General features: G+C 43.4%; 1 protein-coding gene across 1 annotated transcript in view; it reads right to left on the bottom strand.

The window, feature by feature from the left end:
- Positions 1-14,812, bottom strand: part of hps5 (HPS5 biogenesis of lysosomal organelles complex 2 subunit 2) — a 64,129-nt gene extending 49,317 nt beyond the window's left edge. The window contains 5 exon segments of the mRNA XM_079507751.1: positions 1,679-1,871; positions 5,849-5,913; positions 6,943-7,053; positions 10,069-10,225; positions 14,575-14,812. Of these exon segments, the coding sequence (XP_079363877.1) occupies positions 1,679-1,871; positions 5,849-5,913; positions 6,943-7,053; positions 10,069-10,224 (525 nt within the window). The 5' untranslated portion in view covers position 10,225; positions 14,575-14,812.
- Between the last annotated feature and the right edge of the window lie 3,322 nt (positions 14,813-18,134).

The raw sequence follows: 18,134 nt of genomic DNA, 5'->3' as shown, positions 1-18,134 counted from the left end.
GACAAAGCTGGTTGTTGGAGTGGTTTGTTTAGGGATAAGGGGTTTAGCGGTGACGAAAATGGAGCCCGTAGTCTCTGTGACATCATCTAGGGGCCGCAATCTGCATTCAAAGATGTTCCTAGAAGCTTTGTCATTGGTCGATTTGCCTGTCTACTTCCTGATTGGTTAGTCATTTCAACCAGATTTTTTTTTTCTTTTTCGAAGATTTGAGTTAAAAAACGTTATATATATACAAACAGGGCTCCAGACTAACTTTTTCACAGGTAGCACTGGTGCCACCTACCTTTTCATTTGGTAGCGCCACCACAAATTAGGTAGCACCATTTTTTTCTTTGTATAGCGTGGTATTAATACATGATCTTATCATGCCCCCACATCGGGCGCCATTTATTTATGTAGTGGTTTCCACCATAAGGTTTGAATCATAAAACCCCCTACAACGGTCACTGTGTAAAAAACAGCAACCTGGTTATACTTCAAAACACTGTAGATGGTTTCAACCCACCACAAAGTCACTCAGTCAATAAAGGCAATATTTATATTCCACACACAGAAAGTCAGTTTAAGGTTTTGTGTTGAAAATTAAATGCAGTCCAAACCTTTTGGATTAATAAAGTGACAATTTGTACAATATCTCCATTACCATTATCCAAATGAATTCCTTATTATAATAATTTTACATTTTGGAAAAAATCTTTTGCAATGTGAAATGCCACCAAATTCTTAATCCTTTTCTTTATGGGCCAACTTGTGAAAGCTGCATGCTTTTATTGTGAAGGCAAAAGTTTCTGAATGCTCTCAGAGCCTGCATATCTCCGCGTGCTGAAAATAGCTGACGCGTTGTGAGCTTGTAGATCAGCTATTTTCAGCACGGAACACGAAGAATAAATCAGGCATCAGGGAGATTAATGTATTTTGTTGGCCGATCATCATGTATGGACGTATGGTATGGACACTACCTCCTCGATGCAAACATAACAAGCTTTGGAAGCTATTTTTCGTGGCACATGTTTAATCAAACAACACGTTTACTAAGTTTCACTCAGTGTTTGGGTCGGGAGTCGGCTGTCTGTGTAGATCATGACTGATCATCATGCAGTTAGATATGCGCGCTCCAGTGAAATTGTACAGCTGAGAAAGATTAGTTAATTTGTGTCGGATAAGCTGCGTTCAGACCTGAATATATATTCGCCTCGGTTCGTCCAGTTTGTACCGCGGCAGGTCGCGCCGCGCCCGTTTGCGCAATTCTCGTCTTTGAATTGACTTTGTATGTAATCGCGCCGCTCTGACCATCCAAGTCTGAAGGGCTTATTTGTGGGTTTTTGTGAATGATCGTTCTTTGAACACTGGGCGTCAGGCGAACGTCCAATGTTTTCAATCAATGGAACGGGCAAGCACTGCGGGATGTTTTTTTTCCCCTCCACTCATCCTTCCAGCAAGTCGCACCTGTGCGACCTCATTACATTTTAAGTATCACCCTTAATAAATTAAGTCGCATATGCGACCTAATAGGTCGCACGCTGGAGCCCTGTATACAAAAGATTTGTGCCACATTTTCACAAATTTTCTAAAATAGCTAAAGTATAACATAATGCTTAAAACACCAAAAGGGGTTCCCGCCTAGAATGAGTTAAAAACATCTTATTAGTAGTAAAGTAGAGTACAGTAGAGTTGTCACCTTGCCCATCTTGGAGGAGGCAGCTCTGAGGAAGGACACCTTCCCCACAGAGTCTCCTATGAACACCCTCAAGCTGCTGCAGTCCCACACCAAAGAGGTCACGCTCTGGCCTCGGTGCTCCCAGGATAGGCTCACCCGCTCTGGACGGCCTCGCCTCTCCTGCTGCAGCTCCCACACCACCACCAGGCCCTGGCTGAGAGGAAGAACACCTGTAAATACACCTGCACCACCAGGCCCACCTCCACCACCAGGCCCACCTCCACCACCAGGCCCACCTCCACCACCAGGCCCACCTGCACCACCAGGCCCACCTGCACCACCAGGCCCACCTCCACCACCAGGCCCACCTCCACCACCAGGCCCACCTCCACCACCAGGCCCTGGCTGAGAGGAAGGAGCGCCTGTTAATACACCTGCACCACCAGGCCCACCTCCACCACCAGGCCCACCTCCACCACCAGGCCCACCTCCACCACCAGGCCCTGGCTGAGAGGAAGGAGCGCCTGTTAATGTGCCTGCACCACCAGGCCCACCTGCACCACCAGGCCCACCTCCACCACCAGGCCCACCTCCACCACCAGGCCCTGGCAGAGAGGAAGGACACCTGTAAATACACCTGCACCACCAGGCCCACCTGCACCACCAGGCCCACCTCCACCACCAGTCCCACCTCCACCACCAGGCCCTGGCTGAGAGGAAGGAGCGCCTGTTAATACGCCTGCACCACCCGGCCCACCTGCACCACCAGGCCCACCTCCACCACCAGGTCCACCTGCACCACCAGGCCCACCTCCACCCCCTCTCCCTCAGTGTGACAGGGAGCTCATTCCAGTATTAATTGACATAATAAACCTTCTCCAGAAGTCTGGGTCTCGCCTGGTCTAAATGGGTCTCGCCTGGTCTAAATGGGTCTCGCCTGGTCTAAATGGGTCTCACCTGGTCTAAATGGGTCTCGCCTGGTCTAAATGGGTCTCACCTGGTGTAAATGGGTCTCACCTGGTCTAAATGGGTCTCACCTGGTCTAAATGGGTCTCGCCTGGTCTAAATGGGTCTCACCTGGTCTAAATGGGTCTCACCTGGTGTAAATGGGTCTCACCTGGTCTAAATGGGTCTCACCTGGTCTAAATGTTACTCAATAAGACAACTAGTTTCTCAGCACAACTTTATTGTCGGCACCACGCCATACCAACTTGCCAACAGCCACACAGTATCACAACATCCGGTTTGCCCCCTTCCGGTCCCCCCTTCATAAACGTCCCCCGTTGCCTCACAGTGCAACACATGCCATTTACACTGGTCATAGAGAACAGGAAACAGACAGTATTAAGTTAACAAACTCACTGTCTTTCAAAAAAAGAAAAAAGTGCATTGCAACAAATTCCCAAACAGCTTGTAACTGTAGAACATAAAAAATTTAATAATTAGTCTTGTGATTTACACCTTGTGTGCAAAAGAGTTTTGTGTTAAAGTCAGTTGCTTTTGTACTGAGTCTCTTTTCAATGACTGACATTGTGGACTTCGTGTTCCTCGTGTCCAATTTGGGATGCAGATCTGAGCTGTGGTATCACTGTTGTGGAGAAATGTTGTGTGCCTCCCCATGTGAAGTCATCCACATGGCAGGCTAGAACCCCAGTCACAGCACAGTCCTTATCTAGCCAGTAGAAAAAGGATGGATCAATTTTGGAAATCTTTCCTCCTGTTGTCAACACCATATCCTTCACTCTGTTGTACCAGTGGAGAGAAGCAACTTCCAGACCATTTATCTCAACATGTTTTTCTAAGTCAAGTGATACATCTTTTGTTTCAAACACATCCTCACAAAAATATGTGACATTTGTTAAAGGTACATCAGTTAATCCATCATCACATACATTTGGCACATCATTTGTTACCACCTCAAAATGATCAACTTTCGACATGTTAGCTGCATCTGTGGTGCCTGCAACATTAGTGGGTTCAATATAAAGAAAATTATACCAGTCTTTGTATTTGCCCATAGCTTTTCCTGCACGCCCCAAAACCTTAGCTGTGTATAAAACACCTCTGTCTTTGTATTTCACAATTTGTCCTGCTTTCAGACTAACATCTGTCCTCAGACTGACACCTGCTCTCTGCTCTGTACCATGTGTATCTGTAGTGTCAGCCGTGTGTTCTGTCTCATTTTGTATTCCATTTGCCATTTGTGTTGGCTCCGATTGTGGTTCCGTTTGTCTCAGTCCCTGTATGACCTCTAGGTCACTGTCAGCCATGTCCTGTCCTTGCTCCGCGTTTGTTGTGTCATTTTCTGAATGAGCTTTCGTAACCCATTGATCCATATTTTCTGTGTTCACTTTCCTCAATCTGAGCCGATGCACTTCAATGCATGTTCCTTCGTGTCTGACAAAAATCACCGCTCCGTCCTGACCGATGACAACTCCTGGACCTTTCCACTCTGGACAATCCACTCTCTTGTAATATACACAATCTCCACTTTCATATTGTTCATCAGTGTGGCACATTTGTTTCTGCAGGGCTCTCTGTATTTTTACTGAACATTCTGCTTCTGTAAAATCCCTTCTTGCTGCATGCAAAGCAGTGTTGTGTCTTGTCACAGATTTACCCTTTGTTGTTCCATCTATTATTTTTACACAATAATGACCAGAGCTTGTAAAGTCAAGTTTTACAGGTTTGTTGAACATCACCGCCCCGTCATTTTCCATGTCCAGTAGTGTCCCTGCTCTTTTCATGGAGGCTTTGCTTAAAAGCAGTGGAACCTCAGCTGAAACTACCTCCGTTTCAATGCGACACCTGGTCTGTCCAATTGTTGCAGGAATTTTCAAACTTTTTGTGGAATACAACACTTTTCCATCACCAAACTTGAATGGTTTATGGCTGCGTTTTTCAGTTTTTCTCAAATCACTCAACTCTTTCTGGCTCAGTTCAGTTATGTAGCCATCTAGCCACCCCTGTCCACATACAGTCCGTGTACATGCAGTGTCTATTATTGCTGAACCAAAACACTCTGTCATAACTATTCCATTTGACATTTGTACTCCATTGGAGGTCTCTTTAGTGTACAGAGTAATGTTGCACTCCTCTACTGCATCTGTATAACTTTCCTCATTATGCGGACAGTCTTTGGCCCAATGAAATGTTGATTGACAGACCGCACACTTTGATCTTCGACCGTACCTGTCCAAAGGATTTGTGCCAAGCACAGGCGTCTTCTGTTGATCCTGTTGAGGCCACATGCCCTTCTGTTGTCTCTGCTCCGTCGTTACAAACGTTTCTTGGTTGATTCCCATGCTGGGAGCTGACGTATTTCCTCCGAATATCCTCTTCAATGCGGACTTCATGGACGCAAAAGTCAGATCTGTACATGCTGTGAGGGCTAACTGACGGTCTTTCATGTCCAAGCATGCAGTATCCAATAGTTTGAAAGCCAACACTGCGTCGGGGAGTTCCATTTTGTACTTTCGTATACGAGAATAACGTTGCTCAAAATCAATGATATAGTCCGCCATGGACACGCTGCCGTCTCTCGTTATCCGATCAAAGCTCGAGTAAGCTTCATAGACTTGATCTTTCTCTTCTTTAAGAAACAAATTGTCAAGCTTTGCAATCAAAGTGATCATACCGTCAACTTTATTTAAGTCATCAACGGGTATTTCCATCGCCGTTTCTCTCGCACATCCAGATAGCGCCAAAACCACCGCAAGGGCTTGTTTCTTTTTTGTAAGTTCCGTAACTCTGCTCCAGATTTCGATTTCATTCTTCCAAGTTTCATATGGCTTCCCTTCGTCGAAGCCTGGTGGGACTTTATAGTTTCCAACCATCCTCTGCTACCAATGTTACTCAATAAGACAACTAGTTTCTCAGCACAACTTTATTGTCGGCACCACGCCATACCAACTTGCCAACAGCCACACAGTATCACAACATCCGGTTTGCCCCCTTCCGGTCCCCCCTTCATAAACGTCCCCCGTTGCCTCACAGTGCAACACATGCCATTTACACTGGTCATAGAGAACAGGAAACAGACAGTATTAAGTTAACATAAATGGGTCTCACCTGGTCTAAATGGGTCTCACCTGGTCTAAATGGGTCTCACCTGGTCTAAATGGGTCTCACCTGGTGTAAATGGGTCTCACCTGGTCTAAATGGGTCTCACCTGGTCTAAATGGGTCTCACCTGGTCGCCACGGCGATGAAATCTTCATCGTGTGGACAGCAGGACACCTGCGTGATGGAGCCCTCCTGGAAGTGGAACACACAACACCAATTCATTAATGAACACCAGTTAAATCATCACAATGGCATTTATCAGATGCTCTTAATCCAGAGCAATTTACAGTAATCAGGAACAACAACACATGGTAATACATCACATACATTATAGAAATAGTCATCAAGGATCATTGAAGAGATCATTGGAGCCAGAAGGGAGGACGTACATGTATAGATATGATTTAATCCGACCCGGCATACATTTCGGAGTATGTCCAAAAAAGAAAGTGAGTCTCTAGCTCATTTCTATCAGAAGTTGTGAAATACCCACAATGCTCACTCCAGCCGCTAGAGGGCAGCAAAGATATAAAAATGCCACATGTGCCAGGGTAGCCCAAATGACCAGTCATGGCTGCAAAGGTTTTATCCATGTGTGGGACTACCTATCTCTGAATCTCCATATCGATATCCATATAGAGTGATCGATCCATCAATCCATATTGATGGAATCTCAGAATGCTATTCAGGATTTGATGCACTCGTGAAGGAAGAAAGATGCCAAGTTTCAGGAGCAGGAGAGAGAGAGAGAGAGAGAGAGACAGAGAGAGAGGGAGACAGAGAGGGAGAGGGAGAGGGAGAGGGAGAGAGAGAGAGAGAGAGAGAGAGAGAAAGGGAGAGGGAGAGGGAGACGGAGAGGGAGAGAGAGAGAGAAGAAATGTGTTTGCACTCATGAATACAGATTATTGAAAATAAGATGACTCTGGTTTCATACTAAAAGATAATTAATATTGTGCAGTATATCATTCTCAGCTTCAGTATGCCACGCCTACAGAGTACTTTGATCTGATGTAGCCTATTATTTCCATTGTTTGTGAATAAATGTGTTGTGCTTAGAATAGATAGAGAGAAATAGAGTCTGCAACACTGGTAAGGAATACCTCAGCTACACTGGTTTATGGATTCAACGTTCCCATCACTGGGATCTTCAGGAAGAGGATCCCAGTGATCGAAACGTGCGTGCGTGCGTGCGTGCGTGCGTGCGTGCGTGCGTGCGTGTACCTTGTGTGTGAGGATGAGTCTCTGTTTCCATCCTTCTCTCTGGATCAGATGAAGACCTCCAGCTGACGTCCCCAAAGCCAACCACTTCCTGGACACGGCTAGACACGTGCACTGAAACACATCAAGCCGACACATACAATTATACATCAACTGTTTAGGTTTAGGATTATTTATTTAGCACATAGTACAAAAAAATAGACAATACATATCGAAGAACAAAAATACAGTACAAGGAAAGGAAGAAGCCAGCTGGCTTATTTGGAATCGTTTCCTGTATGGAAGAGGTCATTGATTAAACAGATTAAAAGTTCATTAAGAACAATACAAAAGTCTACAAGGGGGGCAGCTGTGCAATAAAGAAATAAAAACACAGACTGCACAAAAAAGGGAAATAAACAATACAACAACAAACTGTCTTCCTCTACAGAGAGGAAGAAATAAGATATTTATTTAGATGTTTCTTGAATATTGGCCTAAGGATAATGAGGATTTAAGTGAAGCAACTAGGGAATTCCATAGGCCTCTAAATTTGATGAAAGATTGATGTTTGGAAGTGCGACAATAGGGTGATTCAAAATCATGTCTTTGCCTTGTGGGGTTGGAGTGAATGTCAGAAGTAACACGGAAAAAATTGTGAAAAGAAGAGGGAATGTCTTGTTTGCATTTTTTAAATTTAAACATAAATGTGTGTCTTAGCAGTGCATCACAGGTGTGAACACCAGCGGTCACAAATATCTTATCATCTCATTCTGGGCCAATCACAAGTTGCGTCCTCACTTTTGTCTTCAATGTCTGTGTTTACACAAACACTCAAAGCTGTCCATTCATTACCAACGGCATTTAATGTTAGTGTTTAGGACAAGGTTAGTGTTTACACAGACCCTCAAAGCTGGACATGGGAGGGGCTAGCGTCGGTGTTGTTTTTGGCAGCAAATTTTGATTTTAGTTTTAGTCCTAGTCTTTTGAATAGTTTCCATTTAGTTGTAGTCATTTTAGTCACCTGGAATGTCTGGGTGTTAGTCTAGTTTTAGTCAACTAAACATCATAAGATTTTAGTCGACTAAATCTACAGTTGACTAAAATGTATTTTGTCGGGCCTTGATGCCGTCGTAATGACTGATTTTACACTTGCTGAAAATAGCAGATCTACAAGCACACAACGTGTCGCGTGAGTGGCTATTTTCAGCATGCAACCAAGTGTAAAATGACTTATACTGGATCTCTTGTCCACTATAGTCCCTTCCTAACATTTTAGTCTAGTTTTTATTTGTTGACAAAATTGTCAATATATTTAGTCTTAGTTTTAGTCATCATACTGTAGCTTAGGTTCAGGTTAATGTATGTGTTTGTCCCTGCAGGGCGATGTGGTGTAACAGCAACGCATAACAGGCAGACACACATGGATCACATTAAACACAGTAAAACAATAACATGGTACAGTAATGGTACCAGTCAGGTCAAATAACATGGTACCAGTAATGGTACCAGTCAGGTCAAATAACATGGTACCAGTAATGGTACCAGTCAGGTAAAATAACATGGTACAGTAATGGTACCAGTAATGGTACCAGTCAGGTAAAATGGTATCAGTGTAGCAATGGGGTTTCATAACAGCGACAAAGTTACCTCCTCCTCCTATCGGCATTTAAAGTCTGGATAGATACAGTCAGGCACGAAGGAGAACTCCTACTTGTGGCCCCTGGAACCTTTAGGAGAAGGAGAACTTATACCTGTTACTTGTGGCCCCTGGAACCTTTAGGAGAAGGAGAACTTATACCTGTTACTTGTGGCCCCTGGAACCTTTAGGAGAAGGAGAACTTATACCTGTTACCTGTGGCCCCTGGAACCTTTAGGAGAAGGAGAACTTATACCTGTTACTTGTGGCCCCTGGAACCTTTAGGAGAAGGAGAACTTATACCTGTTACTTGTGGCCCCTGGAACCTTTAGGAGAAGGAGAACTTATACCTGTTACTTGTGGCCCCTGGAACCTTTAGGAGAAGGAGAACTTATACCTGTTACTTGTGGCCCCTGGAACCTTTAGGAGAAGGAGAACTTATACCTGTTACTTGTGGCCCCTGGAACCTTTAGGAGAAGGAGAACTTATACCTGTTTCTTGTGGCCCCTGGAACCTTTAGGAGAAGGAGAACTTATACCTGTTACTTGTGGCCCCTGGAACCTTTAGGAGAAGGAGAACTTATACCTGTTACTTGTGGCCCCTGGAACCTTTAGGAGAAGGAGAACTTATACCTGTTACTTGTGGCCCCTGGAACCTTTAGGAGAAGGAGAACTTATACCTGTTACTTGTGGCCCCTGGAACCTTTAGGAGAAGGAGAACTTATACCTGTTACTTGTGGCCCCTGGAACCTTTAGGAGAAGGAGAACTTATACCTGTTACTTGTGGCCCCTGGAACCTTTAGGAGAAGGAGAACTTATACCTGTTTCTTGTGGCCCCTGGAACCTTTAGGAGAAGGAGAACTTATACCTGTTTCTTGTGGCCCCTGGAACCTTTAGGAGAAGGAGAACTTATACCTGTTACTTGTGGCCCCTGGAACCTTTAGGAGAAGGAGAACTTATACCTGTTACTTGTGGCCCCTGGAACCTTTAGGAGAAGGAGAACTTATACCTGTTACTTGTGGCCCCTGGAACCTTTAGGAGAAGGAGAACTTATACCTGTTACTTGTGGCCCCTGGAACCTTTAGGAGAAGGAGAACTTATACCTGTTACTTGTGGCCCCTGGAACCTTTAGGAGAAGGAGAACTTATACCTGTTTCTTGTGGCCCCTGGAACCTTTAGCTGAAGGCCGGAAGGAAGCAGCCTGTACTCAGAGCTGAGGGGATGGGAGTTGTCCTTACAAATGGACTTGGCTTTCTTAAGCACCTGGTTTCTAAAGACATGATCCAGGCTACTGAAATTTACTCCGGCTATTTTTGAGGCCGTTCTCACAATCCTATCAAGGTGTTTTTTTCCCTTTATGTTCAGTTTTCCGTACCAGCAAATGATGGAGAAAGAGATTCATAGCTTAGTTTTCATTTAGTTTTCGTCAGTGAAAAAAGGTAGTCGACGAACATTTTTCGTCATAGTTTTAGTCGACGAAATCAACACTGGATAGCACTCACAAAACCGTACCTTGAGCCTCCCCGAGTCGAGGCGCAGCGCCGACAGCAGCTGGTCCAGACAGTCGAACTCGGCCAGGACATGAGTGTGGATGTCTGGAACCACCGGAAACCGGATCTCTGGAACCACCGGAAACCGGATCTCTGGAGCGGCCGGAAGCCCAGCCATCCTGAACACAACGATAAACACACAAAACGAGAGAAACAGACATAATTTATTTGACCTACAGCCTTGACAACAGACTGACCTACAGCCTTGACAACAGACTGACCTACAGCCTTGACAACAGACTGACCTACAGCCTTGACAACAGACTGACCTACAGCCTTGACAACAGACTGACCTACAGCCTTGACAACAGACTGACCTACAGCCTTGACAACAGACTGATGCAAAGGATAATACTGTATGTCATTTAGATTTATCATGTTATTTAGATGTGTGAATGGGTGAAGGTAATGCACAACCTAGGTAAAGGTGTATGAATGCGTGTGTGCGTGCGTGAGTGCGTGCGAATGTAATGCACAATCTATGTAAAGCGCCTTGGATAAAAGTGCTACAGTATATAAATGCAACATTTATTTACCATTTAGACAGATGCCATTTGTAGACCTGGCATGTCTTACTGTATGGTTTCAACATATTATGTATCTATTGATTGTATATTGTTGCTGGGTTCTTGGTTTACCTGCTGTATGATCCTATAGTTTACTGAGACGCTACACTGTCTCTCTGCATTCTATGATCCTATAGTTTACTGTCTCTCTGCATTCTATGATCCTATAGTTTACTGAGACGCTACACTGTCTCTCTGCATTCTACGATCCTATAGTTTACTGAGACGCTACACTGTCTCTCTGCATTCTATGATCATATAGTTTACTGAGACGCTACACTGTCTCTCTGCATTCTATGATCCTATAGTTTACTGTCTCTCTGCATTCTATGATCCTATAGTTTACTGAGACGCTACACTGTCTCTCTGCATTCTATGATCATATAGTTTACTGAGACGCTACACTGTCTCTCTGCATTCTATGATCCTATAGTTTACTGTCTCTCTGCATTCTATGATCCTATAGTTTACTGAGACGCTACACTGTCTCTCTGCATTCTACGATCCTATAGTTTACTGAGACGCTACACTGTCTCTCTGCATTCTATGATCATATAGTTTACTGAGACGCTACACTGTCTCTCTGCATTCTATGATCATATAGTTTACTGAGACGCTACACTGTCTCTCTGCATTCTATGATCATATAGTTTACTGAGACGCTACACTGTCTCTCTGCATTCTATGATCCTATAGTTTACTGAGACGCTACACTGTCTCTCTGCATTCTATGATCCTATAGTTTACTGAGACGCTACACTGTCTCTCTGCATTCTATGATCCTATAGTTTACTGAGACGCTACACTGTCTCTCTGCATTCTATGATCCTATAGTTTACTGAGACGCTACACTGTCTCTCTGCATTCTACGATCCTATAGTTTACTGAGACGCTACACTGTCTCTCTGCATTCTATGATCCTATAGTTTACTGAGACGCTACACTGTCTCTCTGCATTCTATGATCCTATAGTTTACTGTCTCTCTGCAATCTACGATCCTATAGTTTACTGAGACACTACACTGTCTCTCTGCATTCTATGATCCTATAGTTTACTGTCTCTCTGCAATCTACGATCCTATAGTTTACTGAGACACTACACTGTCTCTCTGCATTCTATGATCCTATAGTTTACTGTCTCTCTGCAATCTACGATCCTATAGTTTACTGAGACACTACACTGTCTCTCTGTATTCTATGATCCTATAGTTTACTGAGACGCTACACTGTCTCTCTGCATTCTATGATCCTATAGTTTACTGAGACGCTACACTGTCTCTCTGCATTCTACGATCCTATAGTTTACTGAGACGCTACACTGTCTCTCTGCATTCTATGATCCTATAGTTTACTGAGACGCTACACTGTCTCTCTGCATTCTATGATCCTATAGTTTACTGAGACACTACACTGTCTCTGCATTCTATGATCCTATAGTTTACTGAGACGCTACACTGTCTCTCTGCATTCTATGATCCTATAGTTTACTGAGACGCTACACTGTCTCTCTGCATTCTATGATCCTATAGTTTACTGAGACGCTACACTGTCTCTGCATTCTATGATCCTATAGTTTACTGAGACACTACACTGTCTCTCTGCATTCTATGATCCTATAGTTTACTGAGACGCTACACTGTCTCTCTGCATTCTATGATCCTATAGTTTACTGAGACGCTACACTGTCTCTCTGCATTCTATGATCCTATAGTTTACTGAGACGCTACACTGTCTCTGCATTCTATGATCCTATAGTTTACTGAGACGCTACACTGTCTCTCTGCATTCTATGATCCTATAGTTTACTGAGACGCTACACTGTCTCTCTGCATTCTATGATCCTATAGTTTACTGAGACGCTACACTGTCTCTCTGCATTCTATGATCCTATAGTTTACTGAGACGCTACACTGTCTCTCTGCATTCTGTGATCCTATAGTTTACTGAGACGCTACACTGTCTCTCTGCATTCTATGATCCTATAGTTTACTGAGACACTACACTGTCTCTCTGCATTATATGATCCTATAGTTTACTGAGACGCTACACTGTCTCTCTGCATTCTATGATCCTATAGTTTACTGAGACGCTACACTGTCTCTCTGCATTCTATGATCCTATAGTTTACTGAGACGCTACACTGTCTCTCTGCATTCTATGATCCTATAGTTTACTGAGACGCTACACTGTCTCTCTGCAGACAGACAGACAGACAGACATCATATGACCGGTCGGCGCGGTGCAAATTGATCGGACATGACTTCACGTTAACCCATTGCGTCCCGAGGCTGAGTCTACACAGGCATTCTAAATCAGTGCTACTCAAACCATACCGTGGCGAAGACTCCAAATACTGTATATTATTTGATCAGATCTATAAGCTCGTAGCGCGGCACTCGGTGCCGCACTACAAGCTTGTAGATCTGCTATTTTTGAAAAATCGTGAAAATGTGGCGGAAATCTTTGAATATATTCTTTCAGAGCGAACGTTTTTAACTCAATCTAATTGCAAGCATGTGTTGTTTTGCACAAACATTGATGAAGACATTATTGGTTAAGGATTGTTTTCTCTCATTATGCAGAATAAATAAATGGTCCTTCATGTAAAGCCTCTGTCTGTCACTGATTGGATGAGAAGCTCTACTGGTGTCTGGAATAAGTCAATATCCTCGCCTGGGCGGGTGGGAAAAGACAACAACAGCAGAGCTCAACATTCCAAGCCTGCATGTCACTCTCTGCCCCGCGCACACACAACGCACGCACAACGCACACACAGCGCACACACAGCGCACACACAACGCACACACGCACGTGGAAACTGAAAACAGAAAACTGTCAGGATTTAGAAGACATTTGTAGAATCGTCCTCAGGTCTAAATGGGTTAAACTAGATGTTGATGCCAACACTTTTGTACTTTTACTAAAGACCGACTTTGAATTCATTGTAGCCTAACTTTGTAGTAATTCTACATGCAGTATTTATACTTTTAATTTGTTTAAATCATCATAATCATCACACACACACACACACACACACACACACACACACACACACACACACACACACACACACACACACACACACACACACACACACACATATGTATCGCCTATAGTTAATACCCATTTAATTTCCAACTCTTTCCCTTACATTTTGACACAAAGCTCTGGTTTTCTCACGCCAATAAAGACCCTCTTGAGTTGAAACTAATTGCAGAGTAAAGGATGATTGACAGATTGACAGACTGACAGGTCGCCATTCATTCACTGCATATTAACAACATCACGAGACCCCCGGTCTGCTGACGGGGAGGTTACACAGACACCGGTGTCCTGTGGAATTGTGTTACTCCAGAGGTCGCGATTGTTATTATAATTATTATACATGCATCAAACACACACACAGTGACGTATTAAAGCAAATAAAATAAGTAAGCTTTATTTACACATTATTAATTTAAGAGTGTAGAAAATATTATGTTACCATTTATTTATTTATTTCCCCCAAACGACCAAACCAACCGTTTGGGGGTGACTGAATTGCACAGGTCACATATTTCGGTGTAACTTTTTTTTTTTTTTTTTTAAAGAGTGAAAGTAAAGTTTCCGGGTTTGTTTTTCTCGCTGCTAAAACTTTCAACTTTACGTCACTAAAACAGTCCTGTTACTCTGTGGTCGACGTCATAATAATATGAATTATAATAATTAAACTATCAACTGTATGTCACTACAACACTGAGGTCGAGGTAATAATTATTATTATTATTAACTATCAACTTTATGTCACTACAAACACAACACTGTCTGTTTAATAATAATACTAATTATTAGTAATAATAACAACAATAGCTCACATTGTGCTAAACGTTATTGCAGCATTAATTCCTTCCTTCCTTCCTTACCTTTCTGAGCTGTTTGTTTGTGAACTAAACCGTTGTAGACTTCATAAGATCCTTAATGTCCATGGTTGTGTGCGTGTTTATAAAGCCGTGGTTGTGTGCGTGTGTGTACGTGTGTGTGTGTATGTATGTGTGCGTCCGTGCGTGTGTGTTTATAAACCGTTGGTAGTTGGTGTGTTTCTACTCTGTTCCAGTTCCAGTGTGAACTGAAGTGAAGTGTGACAAACCTCTGCTCGCTGTGTGTGTGTGTGTGTGTGCGTGCGTGTGTGTGCGGTGTGTGTGTGTGTGTTGTGGGAGGTCATTCACTGTGTTGCCAGAATTTAGAGAAGAGAAAGAAACAAGCGGACAGGTCTATGAAAAACTAGCCCAAGAGAAGCAACTATAGGAATTTTATAGGCTTTTGTGTGTGCGCGTGCGTGTGTGTGTGTGTGTGTGTGTGTGTGTGTGTGTGTGTGTGTGTGTGTGTGTGTGCATGCGTGCGTGTGTGCATGCGTGCGTGCGTGCGTGTGTGCATGCGTGCGTGGCTGCGTGCGTGCGTGGCTGCGAGCGTGCGTGATGTCGCTTGCCCGTGTGACGGCAGTCTGCTGGGTGAGCGCTGGCGCTTTGGCATGGGTGGGTCAGATCAACATATGGAATGAATGCTGTACTGGCCATATATGGAGCGTGTCTTCAGTGTACAGGGTTAGATGAGGTCAGATCAACATATATATAGAGTTTAAATGGACAGGTATCAGTCAACAGGCCCGTTTAGAGTTTAAATGGACAGGTATCAGTCAACAGGCCCGTCTAGAGTTTAAATGGACAGGTATCAGTCAACAGGCCCGTCTAGAGTTTAAATGGACAGGTATCAGTCAACAGGCCCGTCTAGAGTTTAAATGGACAGGTTTCAGTCAACGGGCCCGTCTAGATTTTAAATGGACAGGTATCAGTCAACGGGCCCGTCTAGAGTTTAAATGGACAGGTATCAGTCAACGGGCCCGTCTAGAGTTTAAATGGACAGGTATCAGTCAACGGGCCCGTCTAGAGTTTAAATGGACAGGTATCAGTCAACAGGCCCGTCTAGAGTTTAAATGGACAGGTATCAGTCAACAGGCCCGTCTAGAGTTTAAATGGACAGGTATCAGTCAACAGGCTCGTCTAGAGTTTAAATGGACAGGTATCAGTCAACAGGCCCGTCTAGAGTTTAAATGGACAGGTATCAGTCAACGGGCCCGTCTAGAGTTTAAATGGACAGGTATCAGTCAACAGGCCCGTCTAGATTTTAAATGGACAGGTATCAGTCAACGGGCCCGTCTAGAGTTTAAATGGACAGGTATCAGTCAACGGGCCCGTCTAGAGTTTAAATGGACAGGTATCAGTCAACGGGCCCGTCTAGAGTTTAAATGGACAGGTATCAGTCAACAGGCCCGTCTAGAGTTTAAATGGACAGGTATCAGTCAACAGGCCCGTCTAGATTTTAAATGGACAGGTATCAGTCAACAGGCCCGTCTAGAGTTTAAATGGACAGGTATCAGTCAACAGGCCCGTCTAGAGTTTAAATGGACAGGTATCAGTCAAAAGGCAGATATCGAAGAGGAAGGATGGGTGGGGAAGGATCAACATATGGAATGTGAGAACAGGTCAGCTCCATATGGAATGTGAGAACAGGTCAGCTCCATATATGGAATGTGAGAACAGGTCAGCTCCATATATGAATGTGAGAACAGGTCAGCTCCATATATGGAATGTGAGAACAGGTCAGCTCCATATATGGAATGTGAGAACAGGAAGCTCCATATATGGAATGTGAGAACAGGAAGCTCCATATATGGAGATCTAAGCGTTTGAGGTCAGATGTAGAGTTGCTGGACAATAGTGATGACATCGGGGATCTCCTTATATGGGCATGCAAAATAGGTTTGTCTAGAAAGGGGGCGGGGCAGCCAACATGAATATCAAATATCTAAAAACCGAATCAAGCAACTTAAAAACTGTCTGGGGTCACATAAGCCTGAGTAGACGAGGAAATGTCCCTTTAATTTACAATAAGTCTAATTACTAGAGAATGTAGAAGAATGTTTGCCTGCATCTCTCCTAATGGTACCAACATCATGTTATCTCTCCTAATGGTACCAACATCATGTTATCTCTCCTAATGGTACCAACACCATGTTATCTCTCCTAATGGTACCAACACCATGTTATCTCTCCTAATGGTACCAACACCATGTTATCTCTCCTAATGGTACCAACATCATGTTATCTCTCCTAATGGTACCAACATCATGTTATCTCTCCTAATGGTACCAACACCATGTTATCTCTCCTAATGGTACCAACACCATGTTATCTCTCCTAATGGTACCAACATCATGTTATCTCTCCTAATGGTACCAACATCATGTTATCTCTCCTAATGGTACCAACACCATGTTATCTCTCCTAATAGTACCAACATCATGTTATCTCTCCTAATGGTACCAACATCATGTTATCTCTCCTAATGGTACCAACATCATGTTATCTCTCCTAATGGTACCAACATCATGTTATCTCTCCTAATGGTACCAACATCATGTTATCTCTCCTAATGGTACCAACATCATGTTATCTCTCCTAATGGTACCAACATCATGTTATCTCTCCTAATGGTACCAACATCATGTTGTCTCTCCTAATGGTACCAACATCATGTTATCTCTCCTAATGGTACCAACATCATGTTGTCTCTCCTAATGGTACCAACACCATGTTATCTCTCCTAATGGTACCAACATCATGTTATCTCTCCTAATGGTACCAACACCATGTTATCTCTCCTAATGGTACCAACATCATGTTATCTCTCCTAATGGTACCAACATCATGTTATCTCTCCTAATGGTACCAACATCATGTTATCTCTCCTAATGGTACCAACATCATGTTATCTCTCCTAATGGTACCAACATCATGTTATCTCTCCTAATGGTACCAACACCATGTTATCTCTCCTAATGGTACCAACATCATGTTATCTCTCCTAATGGTACCAACACCATGTTATCTCTCCTAATGGTACCAACATCATGTTATCTCTCCTAATGGTACCAACATCATGTTATCTCTCCTAATGGTACCAACATCATGGTATCTCTCCTAATGGTACCAACATCATGTTATCTCTCCTAATGGTACCAACACCATGTTATCTCTCCTAATGGTACCAACACCATGTTATCTCTCCTAATGGTACCAACATCATGTTATCTCTCCTAATGGTACCAACATCATGTTATCTCTCCTAATGGTACCAACATCATGTTATCTCTCCTAATGGTACCAACACCATGTTATCTCTCCTAATGGTACCAACATCATGTTATCTCTCCTAATGGTACCAACACCATGTTATCTCTCCTAATGGTACCAACATCATGTTATCTCTCCTGTACCAACACCATGTTATCTCTCCTAATGGTACCAACATCATGTTATCTCTCCTAATGGTACCAACATCATGTTATCTCTCCTAATGGTACCAACATCATGTTGTCTCTCCTAATGGTACCAACATCATGTTGTCTCTCCTAATGGTACCAACA

Source organism: Electrona antarctica, assembly GCF_951216825.1.
Source record: "Electrona antarctica genome assembly, chromosome: 8".
Taxonomy (NCBI): domain Eukaryota; kingdom Metazoa; phylum Chordata; class Actinopteri; order Myctophiformes; family Myctophidae; genus Electrona; species Electrona antarctica.
Note: the sequence above shows the minus strand (reverse complement) of the source record. Positions and strands in the feature narration are given on the sequence as shown.